The sequence below is a fragment of the Vombatus ursinus genome, unplaced genomic scaffold, assembly GCF_900497805.2.
Source record: "Vombatus ursinus unplaced genomic scaffold, bare-nosed wombat genome assembly UNPS02014807.1, whole genome shotgun sequence".
Taxonomy (NCBI): Eukaryota; Metazoa; Chordata; class Mammalia; order Diprotodontia; family Vombatidae; genus Vombatus; species Vombatus ursinus.
In genome coordinates this window covers 48,430,134-48,455,653 of record NW_020954585.1, presented here as the reverse complement: position 1 = coordinate 48,455,653, position 25,520 = coordinate 48,430,134, and the positions used below count along the sequence as shown (strand labels likewise).

At 37.8% G+C, this 25,520-nt stretch overlaps 1 protein-coding gene across 3 annotated transcripts in view; it reads left to right on the top strand.

Annotated features, from left to right (window-relative positions):
* Positions 1-25,520, top strand: part of SDK1 (sidekick cell adhesion molecule 1) — a 1,114,226-nt gene that overhangs the window by 983,599 nt on the left and 105,107 nt on the right. For 2 of the 3 annotated variants that reach the window (XM_027874760.1, XM_027874761.1), the window contains exons 34-36: positions 20,112-20,247; positions 21,923-21,982; positions 23,571-23,672. In XM_027874760.1, the coding sequence (XP_027730561.1) occupies positions 20,112-20,247; positions 21,923-21,982; positions 23,571-23,672 (298 nt within the window). The remainder of the gene's footprint in view (positions 1-20,111; positions 20,248-21,922; positions 21,983-23,570; positions 23,673-25,520) is intronic. The other variant, XM_027874762.1, reaches the window with a different exon arrangement.

The following is a 25,520-nucleotide window of genomic DNA, read 5'->3' as shown; positions in this document are numbered from 1 at the left end:
TCTCTCTCTCTCTCTCTCTCTCTCTCTCTCTCTCTCTCTCTCTCTCTGTCTCTCTCTCTCCCTCTCCCCCCAAAACCACCCCCAGGTATTTTCATTGAATCATCATGTGACTGGAAGTTGCTGCTTTGGCTCAGGATCTCAGCACTTCAAAAAAATACTCTTACTCACAAAAAAAGATTGGAGATCCCCATACTGTGTCAGATTATCCTTCTATAACAGTGACCTCCTCCAGAGTTTTCTTAAGGGGGATACTGAGGAGCAGGCCCGAGCTTTATCAGCATGTTATTTCTGTATTATCTGAGTAGATTTTGCAGCCCATTCTCAGGCAGTTTTCAGGTAAAGGTGCTATTATGACTGCCTCCCTCTTAGTTTACTTTCTTCCACAGTCCTATTAATCTATTAATTGTCGTTTTCCAGACTCCATACCCTAGAAGGGTATATAGAGTGTATTTGCCATATAGAGAAGGGAAATACCCAAAGCCAGTAAAGTCTTTTCATTCCCCCTAGGATGTGATAATTCAGCAAACATTCAGGATGCTACTGTATACAAAGCAATTTAAGCAAGATATAACCCCTGTCTTAATGGAGCTTATAATCTAGGGTTTCGTTTTTTTTTTTTAAACTGGAGCTGTAATTTCACTGGAGTGAATAAACTTCATCTGCCACTGCAGAGTGCCACATGGAACTGACAGTCTTAGAGAGTTGCCTGAAACACTAAGATGTTAAGTGACTTGACCAGGGTCCCCAGCCAGCAGGTGTCAGAGGAAGGACTTAAACTCAAGACTTCCAGACCCTAAAGCCAATTTGATGCCTCTCAGGAGAAGGAGATGATGACCCATACATAGGTAACTTTAACACAAAATAGTACAGGATAAGTGTATTAGAAAGATGCAAAATGAAGTGCTGTATAAGGAAGAGGAGGAAATCAGAAGATAATATACTGACTAGGGAGATCAGGGAAAGCTTCTTGGAGGAGATTGCATTTGGGTTGGGCATTGAAGAGTAGAGAGGTTGTTTATGAAGCAAGAGCAAGGGCCAACAGATAGCCAGCCCAACTGGTACATTATGGGTAGCACAGAATGCAGGGTTCTAGTGTACTGGGTGAGCCCACTCGGGAAGATTTGTGGAAGGGCGTGGACAGGGTCACTCAGGATGAGAAGGCATGGAGAGATCGAGCCCTTTGCTGTTAGAGGAAGGACATCAATGAAATCATAGGCTTCTTGAAGTATTAAAGCATTAATGGATGGGTAGGTACAAGTCATTTCAGGCACTGCATAAACTACATAAGCAAAGGCACAGGATATGGGAAAGCACAAGGAGTATTCAGGAAAAAGAGAGCAGGACAGGGAAGGGGAGTAATATGAGACAAGTTTGGAAAGGTAGGGTAGCATTAGGTTGTGGAGCCTTGACTGCCAAGAAAATGTTTGAATTTTATTTCATGGCATCAGACAGAAATTGTGAACTCAGAAAAGGGAGCATTTTTAAGGGGGGAAATTTAGTAATTATCCTGGCCAGTAGAACCATATGTCAGATTATTCTTTGTTAACTCCTGTACAAAATCAATAGTCTTTAAAATTGGGGCACTAGTCCCCAAAATTCTAAAAATTAAAAAACAGCATAATTACTGTAATGACTATCCTCTCTTCTAAGCTTCAAACATGCATCTCCAGCTGCCTATTAAACATTTCAAACTGGATGTCTCCTACATGTCTTAAATGCAACATATCTAAAATTGAACTTATTCTCTGCCCCCTCTCCAAGAGCTCCCCACTCCTGAAGTTCCCTATTGCTGTCAAGGGCACCACCACCCTCCTAGTCACCCAGGCTCTCACCCCAGGTGTTATCCTCAACTCCTCACTTTCTCACCCCATGTATTTAATCCATTGCCAAGTCTTCTTGTTTTTCCCTTCAGAACATCTCTTGTATGTACCCCCTTCTCTCCTCTGACATTGCCACCACCCTGGGGCAGATCCTCATAACCACACACCTGGACCTTTTTCCATAGTCTGCCACTTGGTTTTCCTGCCACAGGTCTCTCCCCACTCCAGTTCATCCTTCACTCAGTTGTCAAATTGATCTTCCTCAAGCTTAGATCTGACCATGTCATCCCCTATTCAGTGAACTCCAGTGGCTCCCTATCACCTTGAGAGTCAAATACCAAACCCTCTGTTTGGCATTCAAAGTCCTTCACAACCTGGACCCCTCCTACCTTACCAGTTTTCCTACAACTTACATCATTCTATGTACCCTGTGATCCAGTGGCAATGGCCTCCTGGCTGTTCCTCAATTAAAACACTCCATCTCTTGGCTCTAGTCATTTTCACTGGTTGTTTCATACACTAAGAATACTTTCTTTCCTCATTTTCACCTCCTGACTTCATTGGCTTCCTTCACGTCTCAAATAAAATCCTATCTTCTAAGAGAGGCCTTTCCTGATGCTCCTTAAAGCTACTGACTTCCCTGTATTGATTATCTCCCATTTATCCTGTCTATAACTTGTTGGTACATAGTTGTTTGAATGTTGTCTTCCTCATTAGACTATGAGCTCTTTGAGGGCAGGAACTGTCTCTTGCCTTTCTTTGTATCCCCAGCACTTAGCACAGTGTTTGGCACATAGAAAGTATTTAACAAATGCTTATTGACTGACTGATTTATAGACAAAAGAATGAAGAAACCCACCATATATAGCATCTGTATTTTCTTCCTCTATCAGAATAGCAAGGTCCTGGGAACAATGGAATGGAAGAAAGAACAAAGAGAAGGGTATCATAGGATCACAGCTTTTCAGCTGGAAGGCACCTCAAAAGCTATCTGGACCAACCACCTCCCAGATATTATACACAAGCATTTTTTATATACACATGAGTCTATTCCTAGCTATGAAGTTAAATTGTTCTAAACAAGCAGCAATCAAATGAAGGGGTAGTCTTGTGTTCAAACAGAATAAATGCTATGAGCCACTCTTGGTTATGTGTTGAACAAAGCCATGAAGTGGTGAGTGATCTTGCCAGAGGAACTGGCATATGTGTCCATCATCTGTCCCCCTTTAGATCAGAGTAGGGGGAGTTAATTGTAAGAAGGAAAGAAACACGAGGTGGTAAATACGATGTATTATAGAAATAAATGCTTGTCAACTGGCTGGCAAATCATGTATAATTAAAAATAAAAGTAATTTACTAAACTGGAATGAAAAGAACAAAGAAAATATGTTTAAATATAGATCTGCATTCAAAATGGAATATTTCAAGAGTAAACTTCTTAAGGCATTTGTTTAAAAACACAAACACAGTCTGTAATTGAAATGATGCTGACTCATTTAAATATGGCCCCTCTAGTAACCTGATGGTTTTAAGTCTTAATGGTGCTATAATCAATCCTTTCTTTGGAAGCCAGTTCTATTTGAAATCTCAGATTTTGAAACTACATTATAGACAGTAGCACCATTATATTCAAGCTGAGTATATCCTCACAATCGCTAGTAATATTTTCAAATTGATCACAACATTTAATACAATTGTTGTTTAGCTTCTGATGGATCGTACAAGCTGTCACTCACACGGCCATATTTCCCCGCATGGCAAAGAAGATTTTTCTGAGTAGCTTTTGTTCTTTGGCTAAATAGAAAATATCTTGATCTCACCATCAGCAATGTCCTTACAAAAGGAAAAATCATCCTATCTCACCATTAGATACTTCCTTCAAAAGAACAGTATAGTTTACTGCCCAGGGGAAGGTATCTAGGCCTATTAATAATATTTCTTCAGAAGTCCAAAAGAAAAGGGAATTAAAATATATAGGAATATAAACTAAAAACTATTAATACCTGAGAATATATTATGAACAATAATATACGAGATGAGATAAGATATTGTATAATATAACGTAATCTAATCTAGAAACTAGAGGCTTGTTGTTGAATGTGAAATTGATGAAGTGCCTGGAATAGTGCCCTTTGGTAAATTAATTCCTCAACACATATCTACAGTGGGGCCCAGTAACTCATTCAGTGCCTTTCCCTCCACTTCTGACATCTGTGCTTCCCCACAGGAACTATTTATGACTCATTCCTTTTTTCCCAGCTAAAGGCCAGAATCCTGCCTAACTTGAGTAAATCTATCAATGCATCCATGATTACACTGATTGGGGCACCAGATCACAGTCCACCCATACCTTGTTTTCTTAGCCAGTTCTTGTCTGTGTCCTCCCTTAAATCTTCCCCAGAGGAGATTCTCTAAACATGTTTGAGGCCTTTTTCTAGATCCTTTAACATCCTAGAGCTACCAATGGACCCAGGAGTCTCCAGCTAATAATCCTATCTCTCACTACCTGGCTATCCTGCTTCCTTTTCTAATCATACATTGCTGGAATGATATCTTTTATGCCACTTCTTATGGCCACTGTTGCCCTTTGGGTCAGCTGTAATCCTAATTCCTTGGATATTGTGGTCCATGATTTGTAGTCATAAAGCATCATCAGAAGTAAATTTGTACAAAAAAATTTTTTTTTGTTGCCTTAAGATCATTGAAAATGCTGTTCCCTTTCCTAAATCACTTGACTAACAAGCATTTATTAAATGCCTACTATTAAGCACCTAGCATTGTGCTAGGCACTGAAAAAATAAAAGTGAAACAGTTGCTGCTCTCAAAGAGTTTACATTCTCTGGGAGAGACAATAGGTACATATATAAATATAGTGTGCACATGCAAATACAGAACTTACAGAAAATAAATGTAATATAAAAGCAATATAACTATATCATGAGGCTATGAGGACATTCTAACCTCTTTGGTTCTGAGTCTGGGTCATTGTCTGTCTATGGTACCTGCCAAGACATACATAGCAATGGATAAACTCATTGGACTGTCCATCCGACTGCTTATCATAGCCTGGATGACAGGCGTTCTTCATCTATTTGTTTGTGGATTGTTGTTGTTGATGGTTTTTCCCTGTGTGCAAAGTTAGGCTGATCTCTTTTAAGTGATCATAGAAATTTCTGTGGAGGTTTTGTAGTATTTGAGGATTTAATGTGATTAGTACCATATTACCAGCAAACAGGAGCATCTGGAAGACTTCTTCATTCATAGAGAATCGCTCTTCTATTTGGATTCTGTTTAGACTATTCTTCACAACAGAGGATTATTTAGCAAGCCTCCTTCTCCTTGTTTTATGTTTGATAGAGGATCACTGGACAATGGTTTTATCTATCATGAAATATTATATGATCCCAACTTCTGAAAGTAACAGGCAGTATGGAATAGTAAAATGAATACTGAAGAAAAGAAATGTTAGCTCTGGTCTCAGTTCTGCCATTAATTAGCCATGTGGCTTTGTACAATTTGCTTAACCTCTCTGAGACTTAGCTACCACATTTGTAAAATGTAGGGATTGGATTAGAACATCTCTCAGGTTTCCTGAAGTACTAATATTCTAAGATCCTCAGGGTGAAAAGCTTTCAGGATCCAAAAAAAATATTGAATATTTAATGGTGGAATTTCATTCAATTCAACAAGTATTATTAATTCCCTGCTTTGCTAGTTACTGGGGATAAAATAGTTAAATAGAAACACAGTCCTTGCTGTTAAGGAGCTTGCAACCTAATAAAAGCAATAAAAATATACACAAAGAGCTTGAAGTTAGAATATGATTAATGTTTCTGATAAGAGATCATAGAGTCTTGAAAGATTTGACAAGGAAGTGATCACTTCCCTGTGGCGAGGCCAGGGAATGCTTCATGGAGGAATTGGCATCTGACTCACCTTGAAATAAAATAGCAGAATTTCAGTAGGTTTCAGTGTCAGAGGAGTCAGTTCCAAGCATAGCTGACAATATGTGCAATGGATTGAACCTGGAAGAAGGTAGGAGAAGGTCATGAGACAGACAACTCTCTGGTTTCACTGAAACACGAAGGGTAGAGGTATGAAAAGGCTCTAAAGGTAGGTTGGAGCCAGGTTATGGAGAGCCTTGAAGGCCAGATTAAGAAGTTTTTAATTATATTCTGTAAATAGTGGGGAACCACTAAAGGTTTTATACCAAGTAGGTGTCAGTCATTATTTTACCTATAATACAATAAGAAAATTAGATTAGTCATAACACGAATGGTAGATTGAAAAGAAGAGGGCGTGGTGGCAAGGAGACTCATTAGGAGGCTATTGCCAAAGTCTAGGCTAGGGGGAACAAGGACCTGAATGAGAAAGGTGGAACTGGGAGTGGAAAAGAGAGGACAAATGAAAGAGAGAGTTTGGAAACAGAAACAACAAGACTAATTATTTTATTGTATATAGAGGTAAAAGTGAAAACGAGTCAAATGAGGCTTCAAGGTTAAAAGCCTAGGTGACTGGGAAGGTGATAGTGCATTTGGCAAAAAATATGGACGTTGGTAAGAGCAGCAGATTGTTTTGTGAGGAAGATAATTACAGAATTTAAGCATTGGAAGGGATTTCAGAGTACATTTAGTCCAAGGCATATATGACCCCAAATACCTTTAACAATACTCCCAACAACTGATCATCCAGTGTCTCAGTGACAACCCAAATCCACTTTGGAGCGGGTCTAATTAATTGGAAGGTATTCTTTCACTGCCCTTCTACCATCTGTATTCATTGCTTCCTGCTCTACCTCCTGGAGCAATCAACAAGCATTTATTAAGTGCCTACTATGTGCTAGGTGCTGGGAATACAATGACAAAAATGAAATATTCCCTTTTTTCATGGATTTTACATTTTATTAGGTGAGGTAACATATACATATATAAACATGTGCAGAATAAAGACAGTTTAAGGAAGAAGGGCATTGGCAGTTAGGAATCAAGAAAGGCCTTAGGTAGGAGGTGGTGCTTCAGCTGAGTCTGGAAGGAAGAAAGGGATTCTGTAAGGTGGAGTTTAGGAGGGAGTGCATCACAGTCATGGGAAACAGCAAGTGCAAAAGTGGAAAGAGGAGATGTGGATGAGTGTATGTAAGGAACAGGAAGAGGGCCAATTTGGCTGACTGAAGCGTGAATGAAGAAGAGTGATGCATGCTAAGGCTTAAAAAGATTAGAGCTAAGTTGTGAAAGGTTTTAAATGGTATGCAGGAGAGCTTGTGTATTATTCTAGGGGTAGTAGGGAGCCTCTGATGTTTATTGATAGGGGAATGATATTATCAGATCCCTGCTTTGTGACAATCACCCTGACAACTGTGTGGAGGTTGTGTTCCAAAGAAGAGTGGCCTGAGGCAAGGAGACCTATTAGAAAGCTATTGCAGTAGTCCAGATAAGAGATTATGAAGGACTAACTGAAGGTGAGGTCTGTGTCATTCTTAAAATGTGGTACTCATCTTCAGTTGGAAATGACTGAACAAACTCTTGTATTTTACTATAATGGAATATTATTGTACATTAAGAAGTTCCAAACACAACAAATTCAGAGAAACATGGGAAAATTTGTATAAACTGATTCAGAGTAAACAGAATCAAAGGAGGTATACTGAATGTCCCAAAAGCCATAGTGTAATAATAATACCTTCCCTTTTTTTTAGCGCTTTGAGATTATAGAGTACTTTACAAATATCTTATTTTATCCTCACAGCAACCCTGGGAGGTAGGTGCTATTATTCTTCACATTTTACAGATAAGGAAACTAAGGCAGATGGAGATTATGTGACTTGCCCTGGGTTAAGCAGATAGTAAGTGTCTGAGACTGGATTTGAACTCAGGTTTTCTTTACTCCAGGTTCAATGTTCTATCTACTCTAACATCTGGCTCCTTGTTTTAAGTACATTGTTTTAAGCTTTAATATCTTAAAACTGTACCAAGACTTTTGAGACACCTTGTATATACAATGACTACAAGAGAGTAATGAAAAGAATACTAAAAGTAAACCACTCTCTGACTAATTACAATAATTAATCTTGATCTTGGAGAACAGTTAATGAACCACATGTCTCTTTCAGCAAAGAGGGAGGATGCTACTAGGGCAGAATGTTGCATACATCTTTAGGTGTGGCTGCGGTATCAGTTGCTTATGTTTAACTATTTGTTATTGTTGCTTGTTGTGATAAGGGAGGAGGGTTCAATTTTGATAGTTAGGATTGAATGACTGTGATGTAAAAACAAAGGACATTGATAAATCTTACTTTAACTTTAATTTTTTTTTTAATGGGAGACTCAGAACTGAACACAGTTCTCCATATGGAGCTTGACTTGGGCAGAGTATAGTGGAAGTATTTTCTCCTTCATTCTGCACACTATGCTTCTTTTAATGTAGTCTACAATATATTGTATTAGCCTAATTGGCACAGTAATGATTTATATTGAGTTTGGAGTCCACTAAAAGATCTTTTCTTCATGAAATAGCCATACCTTGTTCTTGCACTTATGAATTTGATTTTTTTAACTCAAGCATAGAACTTTACAATTGTACCTATTGTCATATTTTTTTTCTAACTCAATAAAGCTCATTGTTTTAGAATATCAAGATAATCTTGGCTCTTGATGTTGTCATTTATTGTGTGAGCTATCACTCTCAATTCTGTGTCATCTACAAATTTGAAAAGCATTCTGTCTTTGGTTTCATCCAAGCTATTAATTAAAATGTTGAATAGCCCAGAACCAAGGTTAACTTCCCAAGGGACATAGCCTCTAAAGACGTCTGTCAATGTAGATATAAATCCTTTTGTGAACATTTTTTGGATCTGGTCGTTCAAGGAATGTACAAGGCACTATACAGTATATCTACTTATCTAATATTATAGTTTATTCCACATCTCTCTATCTTTTTCATAAGAATGGAATGATTTTGTTAAATGCCTTGTTGAATTCTGAGGTCTGTAGCATTCCCCTGGTCTATGACTTTAGTTACTCTGTGTGAAAAGTAAATGAGATTAGTGTAGCATTACCTGTTTTTGATAAAGTCATGCTGGTTTTTATTGATCAGTGCTTCATCCTCTTAATAATGATTTCAGAATTTTGTCAGGAATAGACATCAAGCTTGATGGTTTATAATTTGTGTAGTCCACCTTTTTAGGGTCTTTTTTTTTGTGAAGGTGGTAAATAGCTGTTTTTCTCCAGTCCTGTGGCATCTTTCCCATTTTCTAAGATCTCTTCAAGTTCACTGACAATGAGTTAGTAATATCCTTTGCCAGTTCTGTCAGTACCCTAATATTTAGTTTGTCCAAGACTGGTACTGTGAACTCATTGAACACAGCTTGATGATGTCTTGCCAGCTAAGCAGTTTGGTTATATTCTCCACGTTTAAAATCTTTTTCCTAGGAAGAGTAAACAGAAACAAAGTAAGAGTTGGGTAGTTCATTTGTCAACAAATTCCACATCAAACAGCTGCATCTTTTCCTCCTCACTGGACTATTTCTACTTGTGTCATCAGAATTTCATTCTTGAGAGCCTCCCATCTTTCTTAGGCCAACTTCCCCTACAGAATAATGAGCCACTGGCTCTTACCTATCATTTCTCTGAACCATTTGAAGTTCCCCCTCCCCCCAAAAAGATCTTGAGTGTAGGTCAGCCTGTTCTAGCTTTCCTTTTCCCAATAATAAATTCTGTAATGGAGTGGTCACCTAGTTTCAAAGTTCCTATTGTTTCCACCTCATCATCCAGTTACTGCTTTTAGTCCAAATTGGTTCTGGAAGAACAGTTCCCCTTGCCACTTCCTCTACCTACTGAAGGATGAAATTATTCAGGTAAGTCACAAATTTATCAGCACTCTGCTTTTGGTAGAGAACTCCAGCAAATATCCATATAGTTGAAGTCTCCTATCACTACAGGTTCAAGCTTCTGTGGCAGACTTAGAATCTATTTCCTAAGCTCCTCTCTAATTTTTCTTCTAAGTGTTCTATAATGAACCTCAAAGATAATGTTACTTCCACCTGTCCTTCTGTTGATCCACATATCCAAATGGTATCTGTCATGCTCCTCCCCCACCCCACCTTGGGTTCATGAATTTGCTCATATGAGGATAGATAGATATAATATACAATGCTACTCCTCTACTCTTCATATCTATTCTATTCCTTTGACTGTTATATACTTTCAGAGCCATTTTCTAGTTATGAATCCCATCCTACCAAATTGCAGTAATACCTATGAGGTAAAATTGCCTCCTTATATTAAGATTTCTCATTAACTCAACTTGTTATCCATGCTTTGTGCAATTATATGTAGACATCTGAGTCCTTTACTGGCTCTCCACTTTGATATTATTTGCCATGAATTACTGGTCCTCTCTTCTGCTAGCCTATATTCAGTTTAGGAGTTCAGGTTTGAATGTGTTGAGTTTGTGTTCTTGGCAGGACATCCACATGGAGTTGTCCATCAAGTAGATGAAAAAATGGGGGACTAAAACTCAGGGGATAGGCTAGAGTTGAAGATTTAAATCTGAAAGTCATTTGCAGTTGGAGATAGCCATTTTCATAGAGTGGTGGGGACAGAATCCAGGTTACAAGGAGCTGAGGAATGAATAGCTGAGGAGGAAGTGGATGCAATAAAATAAAATGAAATTTAAGAAACCTACTCATACATCTGACCCTGTGTGAAAGTAAGCATGAGGTTTAGTCTCTCTTGGACTTAGTCCAAAAATAATTTAGCAATGAAAGTACCAGAAGGCTTTGTTATGATGCTCTTTCACCTAAAGGCCTAATTCCCTTCCCCCTGTCAAGGCCTGCATTGTAGTGATGTACTGGTATCAGACGTGAAACTATAGATTATCTTTGTTGTGTGCTTATTAAGACTATTTGTTGGCTTTGTTTGTATAAGAAAGTCTATACTAAAGTGTCCATTTTACATGTGTTTTCAGATTTGCTGATTATTTTTGTTCTCTGTGTTATACAGAGAAGTTGGGATTAACTATACTCATCCTGGATGAGAAATTTAAATTCATCAGCTTTAAGCAGAAGTTACCTGGCAATATTTTATAATTCTCCTTGGTTAGTATTTAAGTCCCTGGACTATAGGCTAGATTCTCTGTATTTTACAATCTCTAACAATTACTTTCTTGCTTCTGTGTCTTCATGCCTGGCGTTCCCTTTCCTACCATGCCTTCCTCATTCTTTTTCATTGGCATGAGACCTTCAAAGTCTAGCTTAAGGCTCATGTCTTCCATGAAGTTTTCCCTGACAGCCTTTATCAACCATTCCCTACTGTGAACTACTGTCATCCATACCACTGATGTGGCACTTAGCACCTAGTGCCTTGTAAGGCTAATTTCTTTTTTATTTTTTAAACCATGTCTTCCCAATCACAGTCTAAGTCCTTTGAAGGTGAGTTCTATGTCTCATGCCTTTCCTTATCCTCAGTGCTAAGTATACTGTCTTGTACATAGCAGATGCTGCAGATTTGAGGACAAGGAATGAAAGAAGGTGGAAGAGGAGTCAAAGGGGGAGTAAGAGAATTAGGCAAATGGAACAAGTAGAGAAATGTAGAATTTTCAAGAGAAACACAATCATTTGTCATCTCAAGGGACCTCAAAGGTCATCTAGTCTAATCCCTACCTACATTTACTGTTACAGATACTTAGACTTCTGTTAGATTCATATGTAGAAGAAAAGTTACCAAATTGTTTCTTGATTTATAATACTGAGGAGAGGGAGCCCCACTCACTTGTTAATTTTGTTAAAAAAAAAAAAAACCAACAGTGATCCAATGAGCCTATTACCTTTGTATAACAAAAGCAGTCATCTCAAATATGAGTCAAGAAAACAGGTTTCAGTAGCTACATCATCTTGCTCCAGAATGAATATGCATTCATTAAGCATAATTGAATATTCTGTAGTATGAAGACTGACAGAAAAACACAGGATTTTGATTGTTCAAAATTCTGAGGCAACTCCATACCATATTCAGCAAATGCTCACCTTACTAATTAAAATGTAATTTAAAGGATAGGCTTATGAAATCATATGATATACTATAAAAGCACATTTAGATTATTTTTATTAACTTGTGTTTTGGATTATCCTTGGCCCTGCTTCAACCTATTAGTATAGAACGTTGATAAATTAATAAAATTACAGAATCTTAAATCAGGAGGAAAACTTAAAGTTCATCTAGGCCAATTTCCAGAGGAGAAACTTGAGGTTTTGAAGGTTATGTAGTTTGGCCAAGACCACAATTAATAGGAGATAAGACATAGAATACCAGTCTCCTGCCTCCTAGACTATGCTCTTTCCATGGTACCATGCTCTTTGTAGTAATACTGTGCCTTCCTTTAAAACTGTCAAAAAGATCTGCAGTTATTATCTACTCTTATTGATATGACTATTTAATGATTATTAGCCATTTGACAAATGGAAAACAGGTTCAAGTGACTTATCCAAGAATACATCACTGTCCTTAGTCAAGCCAAGTTAAGAAACCCAGACTGTCTCATTCTCATTTCTAAGCAATCTTTGCTCAACTATATTAGCAATTTAAATATCTTTCCCTAGAGTCTCAATCCTAAGATGATACATAAGACCAATGCGATATAGGAGAAGAGATTACTGTGCTCTCTCTCAGAAAATAGGGATTTGAATTCCAGTTCTACCATTATTAATTCTATCATATTATCTCTGTGACCTCATGAAAAATTATAATTTCCCTGAACCTCAATTTTCCCATCTGTACAAATTAATAGCTATACTTCCTTCCTCATAGAGTTATTATAAGAATCAAGTGAGATAACATATGTGAAAGGTCTTTGTATTCATAAAATCTCATATGGATATGAATTATTATTATTATTATTATTAAAGATGCTATTTTTCATAGACTCACAGAATTGCAGAATTAGGAGGGACTTTGAAGATTATCTAGTCCCACTTGTATCCAAATCATGAATCCTGGCTACAATGTTGCTGACAACTGGTCATCTATGCTACTCTGAAAATTCCCACTAATGGGGAAGTCATTGCCCCCGAGGTAGCCCATTCCATTTTTGGATGCTCAGATTGTTAGGGAGTCGTTCCTTACTTCCAGTGAAGCCTATCTGCCTGTAAATTCCACCCATTGCTCCTCACTCTGCTTTCTAAAGCCAGACAGAACAGGGTAAATTCCTTTTCCACATGACAACCCTTCAGACACTTGAAGACAGCTACCCTGTACTCCTACGTCTTCTCTTTTCCAGATTAAATATGTTCTGTAATTTCTAGTAGAAAGAGAACTACCTCTTGAGTCAGTGGACCTGGATGCAAATTCCATCTTTCATGTTTACTCTCTGTTTGACCTTAGGCAAGTCACTTAATTTCCCTGGATCTCAGTTTTCTCACCTGTAAAACGAGAGTGCTACATTAGATTATATCTGAGATCTTTTTCAGGGCTGGAACTGTGATCCTATGAACCAGTCCTAGTGTAACATAGTCACAAGTCCTTTCACCATTCTGCTTATTCTCCCTTGGACATACTCCAGCTTGTTAATATCCCTTCTGTAATGTGGGACCCAGAAGGAGATGCAATAATCCAGATGGCATAGGACCAGAGTACCTTAAGACTATCACCTTCTCAATGTGGAAAATAGCCCTTTTACTGAAATCTAAAATCAAATTAGCTTTTATGACTGCTACTTCATATGCTGAGTCATATAGAATTTACATTCTACTGAGACCTTCAGATCTTTTTCACATGAACTACCTTTTAACTATGTCTCTCCCATTCTATATTTGTACAGTTGATTTTCTGAATATGAGTTTAAAACTTTCTGTTTATCCATATTAAATTTCATTGTGTTGTCTTCAGCCAACCATTCTAAGGTATGATGACACTTTTGTTTCCTAATTCCATCATCCAAATTGTTAGTTAATCATCCCAGCTTTATGTCATCCAAAAATTTGATAAGCATGTCATCTATACATTCATCTGAGGCAGCTAAGTGGCACAGTGAGTGGACAGAGAGCCAAGCCTGTACTCAGGAAGACCTGAGTTCATGTCTGGCCTCAAACACTTACTAGCTGTATGACCCTGGGCAAGTCACTTAACCCTGTTTGCCTCAGTTTTCTCATCTATAAAAAGAGCTGAAGAAGGAAATGGTAAACCACTTTAGTATCTTTGCCAAGAAAACTCCAAATATGATCATGAAGAGTTGGACATGACTGAAAAGACTGAACAGATACTTTTATCTAAGTCATTGATATAAATGAAAAGAATAAAGCCAAGGCCACTCAAGACCACCTTCTGCCCCCATAGCCACAGCCTGACCAACATTGAATCTGGACATTCAACCAAAAAGCCAGACAACTACACTATCACCTAGCTAACATCTCTCCCCTTTGTTAATTAGGACACTGTGAGGAATTCTGTGAAATGCCATATTGTAATACAGGTATATTTTGTCTATTGCATTCCCTTTCTTTCCCAGTATAGTAAATGTGTCAGAAAAGAAAATGAGGTTGGCTGGGCATAACTTCATTCTTGATGATCCCATGCTGGCTCTTAGTGATCCCTATTCTCTTCTATTTGTTTACAAGCTGCCCCTTTAATAGTGTAATTGAGAATTTTGTAATGCTTACCAGCCTATATTTGTTGTTATTGTTGTTTTAAATCTCCTTTGTTAAAATCTATCCTTTTTGAAAACTGGGATATTTGCCCCTCTCCAATTTCATCTATCTTTTCCTATTCTCTCTGAATTGTTAAAGATGTGTGATAGCAACTCAAAGAGCACAACAACTAATTTCATTAGAACTGGGGGATTTGGTTGATCTAGGTTTCAGTTTTCTGTTAACCATTTTAATTCTGTGTTCCCTTGGCTGAAGATCAATCTTCTAGGTAGGGAAAACAGAATCAAAATAGAAAATGAGTTGTTCTGTCTTCTCATCATCTATTATCATCTCATTTTGTCATCTCTCCTCTCCTTATCCTACAAATAGGAGTCCCATTCCCTGAATGAAAATACCCATTTGACAATGTTCAGTGAAGTAATTCTACTATTTTTTATTTCCCTTTCATGGTAAAAACTGGTCAGCATACTTTCTTGCATAATGGAGGGTAATGTTGCCTTGTAGCTAATAAAAAACATACATATGACATAACCACAGTGTCTGGGTCCTTTTCTGAATCATACCTATAAAGTCTGTTGGGGCCCTCCCAGAGTAGAAGTATTCTGTAATGCTACCATCAATATTCTGATTCCTCTAAGATCTCCTATGCCTTTAATTTTCAGCACCAGGATTTGTGTGAGATGAATTATCAGAAATATATATATTTGCTCTGCCGTTACAATAACAATTTATCCCCAGAAAAGTCATTTTAGTCCAAACATCCTGTAAAATCCGTTCCTTTTGGTGGTGAAGTGAGTCACTTCAGGCAAAAAAAAAAAATATAATCACTTCTTGGGCCTCTGAGTCTATGTTGAGGCAATCCTGAGGGCTTCCTGAAGGATTTTTCTGCTGAGGTTGAAGTGCTGCTGAGTAGTAGGTATGTAATCTGGAACAATGAGAAAGTTTTGAAGACTCACCCTCAGGTTAGATCACTACACTATTACTTAAGAGACCTAATTTCAAGTCCTTGATCTTCTCAGTCTCCTTTTTCTTGCCCCTCCCTCTTCAAGTTAGGTCAGATACCAAGGAGTTAGTTGTTAATATGGTATAGGTTTACACATAGTTTTGGCAGGATTCTCACCCCACTTACCCACCCTGACTCAGGTCAGGACAAAAATATTTTTGAAGTCCAGAAGAGAACATGGTTGGAGCCTTTGTTAAAAGAAAGGAGATTAGGATGAAGTAACACCAACAATTAGTATGTGGAAAAACTCCCCAAACTTTGACAGCAAAAATATGTACATTTTTGTTGTTGTTCAGTCATAGCCAACTCTTTTATCCCCTTTGGGGTTTTCTTAGCAAAGATACTGGATTAGTTTGGCATTTCCTTCTCCAGTTTATTTTGCAGATGAGAAAACTGAGGCAAATCCGGTTAAGTGGCTTGCCCAGTATCACATAGCTAGTTAGTTCTGAGGCCAGATTTGAACTCAGGTCTTCCTGACTCCAGGCCCAGTGCTCTATCCACTGTACCACCTAGCTGCCCCATGTATTTTTTAGTTGTTTTCAAATTTTAACATTAATAAATGTATATAAGTATATGTACACATATATTATTTTAAAAAAATATGTTATTTCAGTGACCCACAAAAAAGTCAAACAAACTCATCCATCAGGCATACTACCTCAGAGGTAAACAGCCTTATATGCTAAAGGTCACTGATTTGGAGCCAGAGGACCTGGGTTGGAATCCCAGGTCCGGCACTTACTATTTGTATAACCTTGTTTCCTCATATGTACGATGAAAAAGTTAGACTAGAACAGTAGTGGCAAACTCAGATAGAAACAGGGACCACCAATCCCTGGTGAGGTTCCCATTAGGCCATATATTAACTTAAATTTAAAATGTCACATTATCCATATTTTACTGTGTTTGTATTCATTTTGTTAAATATTTCCCAGCGGCATCTTACTCTGTTTCTGGATGTACTTGCTGGTGATATGGGCTGCCCAGGCCTCCTGTGTGACCCCTCTGGACTAGAAGGTCTTTTAAGATTGAACTCTAAACATGGATCCTATGATATGTGCATATTCATAAGTGTTGTGAATCAGAGCTTCGTGGAGACTGAAACTTACTGGAAGTAGAATGCATTGGGATCAATGGCCATTTGTTGGGCCATGAAGGAGTTTCATTTCTGGTTCAATCCATTGATTTCAGTTGGGGGACATTGGCATTGCTACTTGGCTTTGCCACAAAGATCTCACATAGCCTTAATTCACCCCTAATTCTAAGGATCATGTAATTCCTCAAGTACATTGATTTTTTTGGGGGTATGCCTGGAATTTCTTAGAGGTATCTGGGCTCTACCAGATAGTGATTCAAACCTCCAGAAACTCCCTTAACCTGACTGATATTTAAGGTCTATATAATCCAACCCTGATCTTTTTTCTAGCCTTTTCTCTCATTATTACTCTACATATGCCTCATGTTCCAGCCAAAACTGGTCTATTCACCATTTCTCAAATATACCTGGAACTTTCCTATTTCCATTTACTTTGCACACTTTCACATTCAATTCTAAAATTCAAAATTCTTCTCATTCCACCTCATGAAGTATTCCCCATCACCTAAGCTGAAAGTAGCCTCTCTATTTTCTATAGTCTCTGGAGCCAGCATGATTTGGTGGAAATAGTGTTGGATTTGGGATCAAAGGCCCTGGGTTTAACTATCAATTCTCCTTTCTATATCCTCCTGGTCAAGGATGCAAACTCTCTGGGTCTCAGTTTTCTCATTTGTAAAAATGAAGAGGTCTGAGTAGAAGACCTATAAAGGTCCTTCTAAACTCTCTCTGTAAAAGTTGAGTAGAATGAAGAAAACCTTAAACAGTGCTCAAATTTAAGATCCCAAGTCACTTCTACAATTTTTTTCCCTTTCCTGTCCTATGCTGTGCCAACTGATATAGCATTTACCTTATATTTACTTATATTACAATTATTTGTATTCAAGTCTTATATCCTCAGCAATTAATCCCAAAGGACAGAGATATTGCTCTTAGTGCTTCGTACATTGCTAATGTTCAATCAATATTCATTGGAGACCAGGTGGTATAGTGTATAGGGCTTGGGCTTTAAGTCAAGAGGACTCAAGTTCAAATCCTACTTCTGATACCTACTAGCTTTGTGACTCTGAGAAAGTCACTTAACTGTCTCTGTGCCTCAGTTTTCTTATCTGTAAAATAGGGATAATAATAATAATAATAACTACCTCTCAGGGTTGTTGTGAGGATAAAATGAGTTAATGTTTATAAAGCATATTGCAAACCTTAAAGTGCTATATAAATGTTAGTTATTGTTGTTATTGTTGTTGTTATTTATTCAATCATTTTTGCCAAACTGGTCATGTGTCCACTCTGCTTAGATACTATGGACCTTCATCCCATCATAGATCATAGAAACTTGAAGTAGAGTAGATTTTAGAGATCACCTAGTCCAGTCCTTCATTTTTTTTTAAGTTTTATTGAAGTGTTTTGTTTTCTATATTACTAACACTTACAAATTACTCCCACTTTCTGAGAGTTCTTTTGTGGCAAAGTAAAACTAGTAATATGATGACTTCATCTGAAAGTGTGTGCAACATTTCACATCTGTAGCACCCCCTCTATTTCTCTCTTTTTAAAAATGAAATGTATTTTCCCTACCTCTCATTCTATCCTCATTAAAAAAAGAAAAGAAAAGAATTCTCATAACAAATATGCAATCAAGCAAAATAGATTCCCTCAATGATTGTGTGTATATATATAAATATACATATATATACATATATATACACATACATATATACATGCACACATATACATGTAAACACATATATAGACATTTAAGTATATATGTGCATGTGCATGTATATGCGTAGGTATATGTATGCATGCATATTCACACATGTGTACCTTAAATCCATCTCCTCTCTGTCATGAATAGCCTGTTTCATCATTGGTCCAGTAGAATCATGGATGGTTATTGTATTGACCATGGTTTAAATAGCTTCATAGTTATCTATTTTTATAGTGTTATTGTTATTATATATATTTACCTCCTAGATCTACTCATTCCACTCTTCATCAGATTATAAAAGTCCTCAAAACTGCTCATTTAAATAATATTGATGTTATAAGTTGTTCTTCTGATTCTGCTCACTTCTCTCTCCATTATTTTATATAATCATCCCCTTCATCATTTCTTACAGCACAATAGCACATCCATCACATTCAGACACCATGATTTATTCAAGCATTCCTCAACTGACGGACATCCCTTTAGTTCCCAGTATTTTTGCCATCACAAACTGAGAGTTACAGTGCTAAAGTGACTTGTTCAAACTCATACAACTATCAAGTGGGCCTTCTGACCCCAAGTCAAGGTGGTTCTATCCACTGTATCCTATCCACTGTATTCTATCCACTGTAAGAAATTCAATGCCTCCAAAAAAAATAAGGTACTAATTTCAAAGAGAGAAAGTTGAGCTCACTGTGAGCTGAAGTAACTAGGGAAAAGTTCATGGAAGTGGTGGGACTTGAGCTAGGCTTTGAAGGATGAGCAAGCAATAACTAAATAGAGGGTCTAGGGCCTAGACACATGCAGGAAGTAGGAGTAAGCCTAATATGTGGTAAAGGAAGGTAGCAGAATGCTTAAGGATGTTCTCCAAAAGACTTTCCAATTCCAGCATCCATATAAATAGAAAGAGTTCATTGTCTTTTGAGTTTCTCTGTTATCTCTAGCACTTAGCACAATGCCTGGCACATAATAGGTGTTTAATAAATGTTTATTGATTGACTGACTGATTTCCAAAACAAATACTAAAAGAAACTAGGGAAGTTAATAAAGGAGATATAAGAAATCCCCATGAAATACTAAATGGACAATCAGACACCTGTATAGTAGGTAGAATTATCTGTTGGCAAGCAGCGATGGCTTTTGCCCCACAAAACTAAATTCTTATAATTTATTTAGCACCTACTTACCCACAGTTCTTTGCTGTACAATGTGAAACTAAAGAAAAACAGAAGTGGTTCTTAAATTAAAGCAAAAAGAGGTGGGAGATAATCTGACCAGAAGGAAAAGTACCATCTAGTTAGATTATGGAAGGTCTCGATTTATGCTCCAGACTCATGCCAATGCCCTTTGTGTTTTCATAGTCCCTTATTTCCAATAGCTGCTAACTTATAGCCCAAGAGCTACTACATTTTGGATTCCTCTTTGGCCTCTATTTGTTGGATGACATTCAGTACTTTTATCTCCTTATCTTCTGGATTAGTTAAGTGATTCAAATTGCACATGCCTGCCTTCACACACATGCGCATGTGCACATGTACACAGACAAACACATGCACACACACACACACACAAGAAGACTTAAATATCTTGCAGAGTTAAGAAATTCAGTGCTCTAAAAAGCTTGCACAATGGCATCATAGTCCAGGAATTAATGCCACTATGCCCCATTAAGTCTTGTTTTACAAGATATCTACTTTTTTCCTATTCATTTATGCTGTTACATTATCTAGTCAGGTGTACCTTCACATTCTATGATCACTGTTGTCTAATTTACACTGAGATCAAGAACAGAAGGCCACTCATTTATTTCAATTCCCGTCCTTCATTAAGTAAATTTGACCTATTTGTAGCCACCAAGGGATGAGAGTCTGAATGGCCTTCTTGTGGGATACCGAATCTATTATCGGGAGCTGGAATATGAAGCTGGACCTGGAACAGAATCTAAGAGTGTCAAAAATCCCTCAGCTTTAAGAGCAGAGCTCACACGTGAGTATCCTTCCCTTCCTGACCAACATTCTGTACTTACATAAGGTTGAATGACTAGTCAGATGCAGTTAAAACACATCTGGGTAGAGCTCAGAAGAGTTGCTGGTGAATTAAGATCATTTGGAATCAGAGATAAGCTCTGATCATTGATATACTGCCTGATCAACCTCAGTTCTGCCTGGACACATGCTGATTAGCTGTGATAACAATGGGATGATACCTGAGACTTAAACATCCTGAAAGATCTGCTTCTCTCTCCATCTCATCCTTAATCTAGGGAAACATTGTTGTTTTTTTGTTTTGTTTTTTTTCGTTTTCTGGTTCTGGAAATAATGTTACAAACAATAGCCATTCCCCCTGTGACATTAGGGCAGCAATGTGGCTCAGTGGATAGAACTCTGGGCCTGGAGTCAGGAAGACCTGAGTTCAAAGCTGGCCTCAGATACATACTAGCTGTATGGCCCTGGGCAAGTAACTTAACCTTGTTTGCCTCAGTTTCCTCATCTGTAAAATGAGCTGGAGAAGGAAATGACAAACCATTCCAGGATCTTTGCCAAGAAAACCCCAAATGGGGTCACTAAGAGTCAGATATGACTGAACAACACCCACAACTATGACATTATAACACAATAGGAAAATGAGGGTGCCACATTTTGATTTTTTTGATGGTTGCATTATATTGCTCCCTATCACCTTCCATTGTCTTAGGTTATTTGCTGTAGCACCATTTGCTATATTTCATTCATGCCCCTTACTTACCGGTAGCTCATCTGGTGGTAACCTTTGATTTAGACCAGGTTCTTTTCATTCAAATAATCTGTAGAAACAGAGGCCCACTTGCTTAAATAGCAGCTGTTTTCCTTCTTTTCATGTTTCACTGCTGTGGTTTAAAGTTGGCTTAGTACCAATAATGCAGGATCAGCTAATCCAGTTACAATTTGGGAAGGAAATTTGATGAAAGGAAATGATTTTTTCAGAGAGACTTCATCTGCCTTCACAAAGAAATATTGACATATCCCTTAGCTGTCCCTTGCTGATTACCAACATGCAATGATCATTTCCCTGGGTTTGTTTTGTTGTTGTATTTTTGTTTTGTTTTGTTGTGTGTGTGTGTGTGTGTGTTTTCTTTTAACTTGACAGTGCACTACTGGTACTAGAGATGCTCCATCCTCATGCACAGATGCTGAACCATTTTGTTTATATTATAGAAATCCATGATTTCAAGTGTCCTTCAGTTTTAGGGTTGTCCTGTCCTTTTAGGACCAATGCCCTGTACTTTAGCATGAACAGGTTGAAAATGATGCACACCACATAGTAACTGGAAAAGTAATTTCCAAAAGAAATAGCTTTGAGTTCTTCTAGTGTGGCTCTATGCTACATCATGTCAAATACTAATTTGTTCCATTTAATCGAAGGAATAAACACATTTCCCCCACATCATGTATTCGCGTGGCTTTCTATTTTATGAAGCAATGCAGTAATCCCCAGCGAATGGGATGGTTTGATGTGTTATGGGAGGCAGTGTGGATTTTATCACCCTTTGAGTTGCAGTGCTAAAGCTAGAACTGAGCCTGTCTGGGGTTTGCATCATTTCCCTCTGTCTCTGCTGTACATCATTTACAATAACTATTTCCCTGCATGGTAACTAGCTTTCTGCTTTGCTTACCCTGAATAGCCCAAAGCAGCTTCAAGACAGTGAACAGCAGCTCTGCATTAACAACGTATGAATTAACACGTAAGTGAACACTGCCTTCAGCACAAAACCTTTGTCACTGTGGAAAGTACAATCTGGGCAAATGTTATTGGCCTTCTCAATGGACCAAACAGAAACTAGTTTGAATTAATGATTTCTCTGCTTTTCAACATTTGCTAATAATAATAAAATAAAAGTTAGGAAACATTCAGAAACAGATATTGGGGAAAGGAATTTAATGACATCTAGGTCTTCATGGTTTTTAATAGTAAGAGAAATATGACTTGTTAACCCCTCCTTTCTAATTACATTTGAATTTTAAGCAAATCATCTGGCTTTTCCTTTAATTCTTGCATAGGGATGTTTTCCAGCTGCAAAGAAAGGATTAGGGAGGGACTCAAAAAATTTGCTTTTGGTAGTAAAGGGCACTGTGTTAGAAAATGAATAAACAAAGTTAAAAGGCCAACTATTGTATAGTGATGATGGTTCACTATAAAGGGCTTGCTCCAGGCTTTTGGATTACATATCTGACACAGGCCAAAAAGTTAAGCTCAAACCCCACATAAACCACATGCCTGTTTTTACTCACATATGTGCCATTTTCCTCTGACTGGGCTTCCTTCTCACGGCTTGCCAGTAGAATGAATTCCATTGTTGAGCCCCCAAGAGAAGTCAAGCTGAATCAAGAAAGCTATTTCTTGTGACTGTGTATTATTTATAAGGTAACAAAGTTCCAGAGATGTCACAGATATCATTTAATGTGAATCGGAAACCAAAGACAGATGCTGGAATCCTGGCTCAATGTTTCTTTGAAGGTGAATTTGGAAGAATGTCAAGGTGTCAGATTTACTGAACCTTTATGAGGCCAATGATATGCTGGGGACCATGAAGTTGAAAGCATAGTCCCCTTTCTGAGCAGACAGTATCCCCAGTATGACACCTTCCTATCTTTGTCTACAGGTACACATACACAAATATAGGAGCTTAACCCACAATTACCCTTAGTTACTTGGTCAAAACTTCAAACATGATTTTGCACTTTTTTTTGTATATTGGTTGAATATTTCTGCAGACCAGATGAGTGCCAAATTTCTCCTCTGGAAACCAGTCCTAGATAATTAGGTTTAGACACAATACATGCTAATGGATAACTCTAGAGCCTTTGGTCTGTTCCTCCCTTGTCTCATTGGTCTAGTCATACCTCTATTCTAGTCAAATCAAATAGATTGTTTTTAAACACCTACTGTGTATAAGGTACCTTGCTAGGATTGTGGATCAATAATGTATCTAAGCCAAAACTATACTTTGCAATCCATATACCAAGTATGCTGCAGAAAAGAGAATCTGGTGCAGTGCTTGTCTCTGAATACAGAATAAGATGCTTTTCTGCAATGTAGCTGCTTAATTAATGATTAGTAGCATGAAGGGCAATACTGTTAATGATCTAGTTGAGATTTTATATATATTCTCATAAAGGCTGCATTCAAGAAAGACTTCTAAAGAAATTTCCCCCTATTCAATGAGTTTTGGGAAGTTGAAAAGGGAAAATATTTTTAAAAATAGGTAATAATCCTGAGAAAGAGGTGTTAAAATATTTTTTTTACTCCTGCTTTTTTTTTAAACTTTGCAGATTTGAAGAAATATAAACGCTATGAAGTGATAATGACTGCATATAATATCATTGGGGAGAGCCCAGCTAGTGCTCCAGTGGAAGTCTTTGTAGGAGAAGCTGGTAAGCACATGGTATATTTCCTATGCAATGTCACTATTTCAAGACACTAAAAATGGAGTTACTAGAAATGCTACTTCATGCCCTTCCCAACCAAATATTACAATACCTATGTTATTCCTTCTCTTAGCTAAGTAATCTGGAATGAGAGAATAAGGAGCTTTTCATAATCATGGTTTCTCCAATGAAATAGGTCTGTCTGGAAAAGGAGAACTGTGACTTCTTTGACACCAAAGTGAACTGAGACTAAAATATCTGAAGTTAAAATACTTATTACAGTTGGTGATTGAAACTTGCTTCAATTAGGAGAATGGAATTGTTGTAATGGAAAACTAATATTGTGTATAACTTGAATTAAAAACAAATCAATTGTTTTGGTTTTCCTTTTTTTTGTATACCCAACACTTAGCATGTGTTCCAGAATCAAACACAGGGAAATATGCTGTTTGATTCTGGAACACGTTGAACTTGAGGTGTTGTTGAGCTAGTGAGCAGTTGGCTAGCAGTACTAAGATTTAGAGAGCGGGTATATAGGACTAGAGATAGAGATTTTGGAGTCGTTCATATATAGGAATCAGTTGAATCTGTGGAAGTGAATGGAATCATCAAAGGAAGAGAGAACAGAGAGAAAGGAGAGCCAAGAACAGAAGCTTGGGGATAGTCATGCATTTAAGGGGTAGGAAGAAAAGGGGGGCCAGAAATGGAGGGGTCAAAGATGAAGAGAAGAACCACGAGAGCACATTATTATGAAAGCTAGAGGAAACCAAGAGAAAAGAGATTGTCAGGAAGCAGGGCGTTGGTCAATATTGTTTTCAAGTGGCAGGGAAGAAAATCGACATGGAAGGGTTGTTTTGGGGGAGAAACAGAGTCAAAGGAAAGTTTGTGGTAATAAAAATTCTCTTGAATTTCATAGTAATTTTTTTTCCTAAGAAATCCAGAGCATCTCAGAGACATTGACTCAGACTTGTTGAAAGGAGGTATAATGTTGCAAAGACGACAGGATGTGACAGATGTTTCAGCTTTGAGTGTGACCTTTTGTAATTTGAGAGTAACTTTTCTCATACGTTAATTATTTAGACAAGTGCCCCAAAACTTTGGTTGATGAATTTCTTTGGAACAATCAAATAATATTTTGATAAAAGTGAAAAGGAAATAGAAATTTTAAGGTATTTTCATCTATCTCTAGTTTTTCAAAAAAGACTAGAAACTATGGCATAGCACTGACCTTTACCCCTTTCCATGCAACTTCTCATGTTTCCCTTCCCTATAGGACCTCTAACTCCAACTCATTATTCACTGGTAGATCCAGAGGCAGATCCCAGCCCCCCCCCCCCCACCTCCCACTTCCCCATTCACTCTATCCTTGTAGCTTAACCCTGCCCAGACCTCCTCATTACCTACTTAGGACCTAGATTCTTTATAACTTTACATAATAATTAAATGAACTCCATCCATTAGGCCCAATTTCTCTGTTACTTTATCTGGTTATATTCCTGAGCTTTGGAGATCCCAAGACAAGTCCCTTAGACTGTGGTTAGCCCTTGGGGGCTTAGGTACAAAAATCAGGGCAAAACAAGTCATTAGTCATTCCAATATTGGGCACATTGGGCACCCCCCTCCCCCCACTTTTCTAATCAGTTGCACAGTCTTAACAATTCAACCTCTACATCCATCCCCGTCTCTCTACTCACACAATTCCCAACCTGGTTGAGGTCTGTATGACCTCTCATATGGACTATCACTATGATATTCGATAAATACTTGTCAAGTTGAAAGCCCATTTAGTAAGGTTTATCCCCAACTTTCAGGATGGAGGATCAATTTAGCCTTAACCCTATGAGGAAGCTTTGA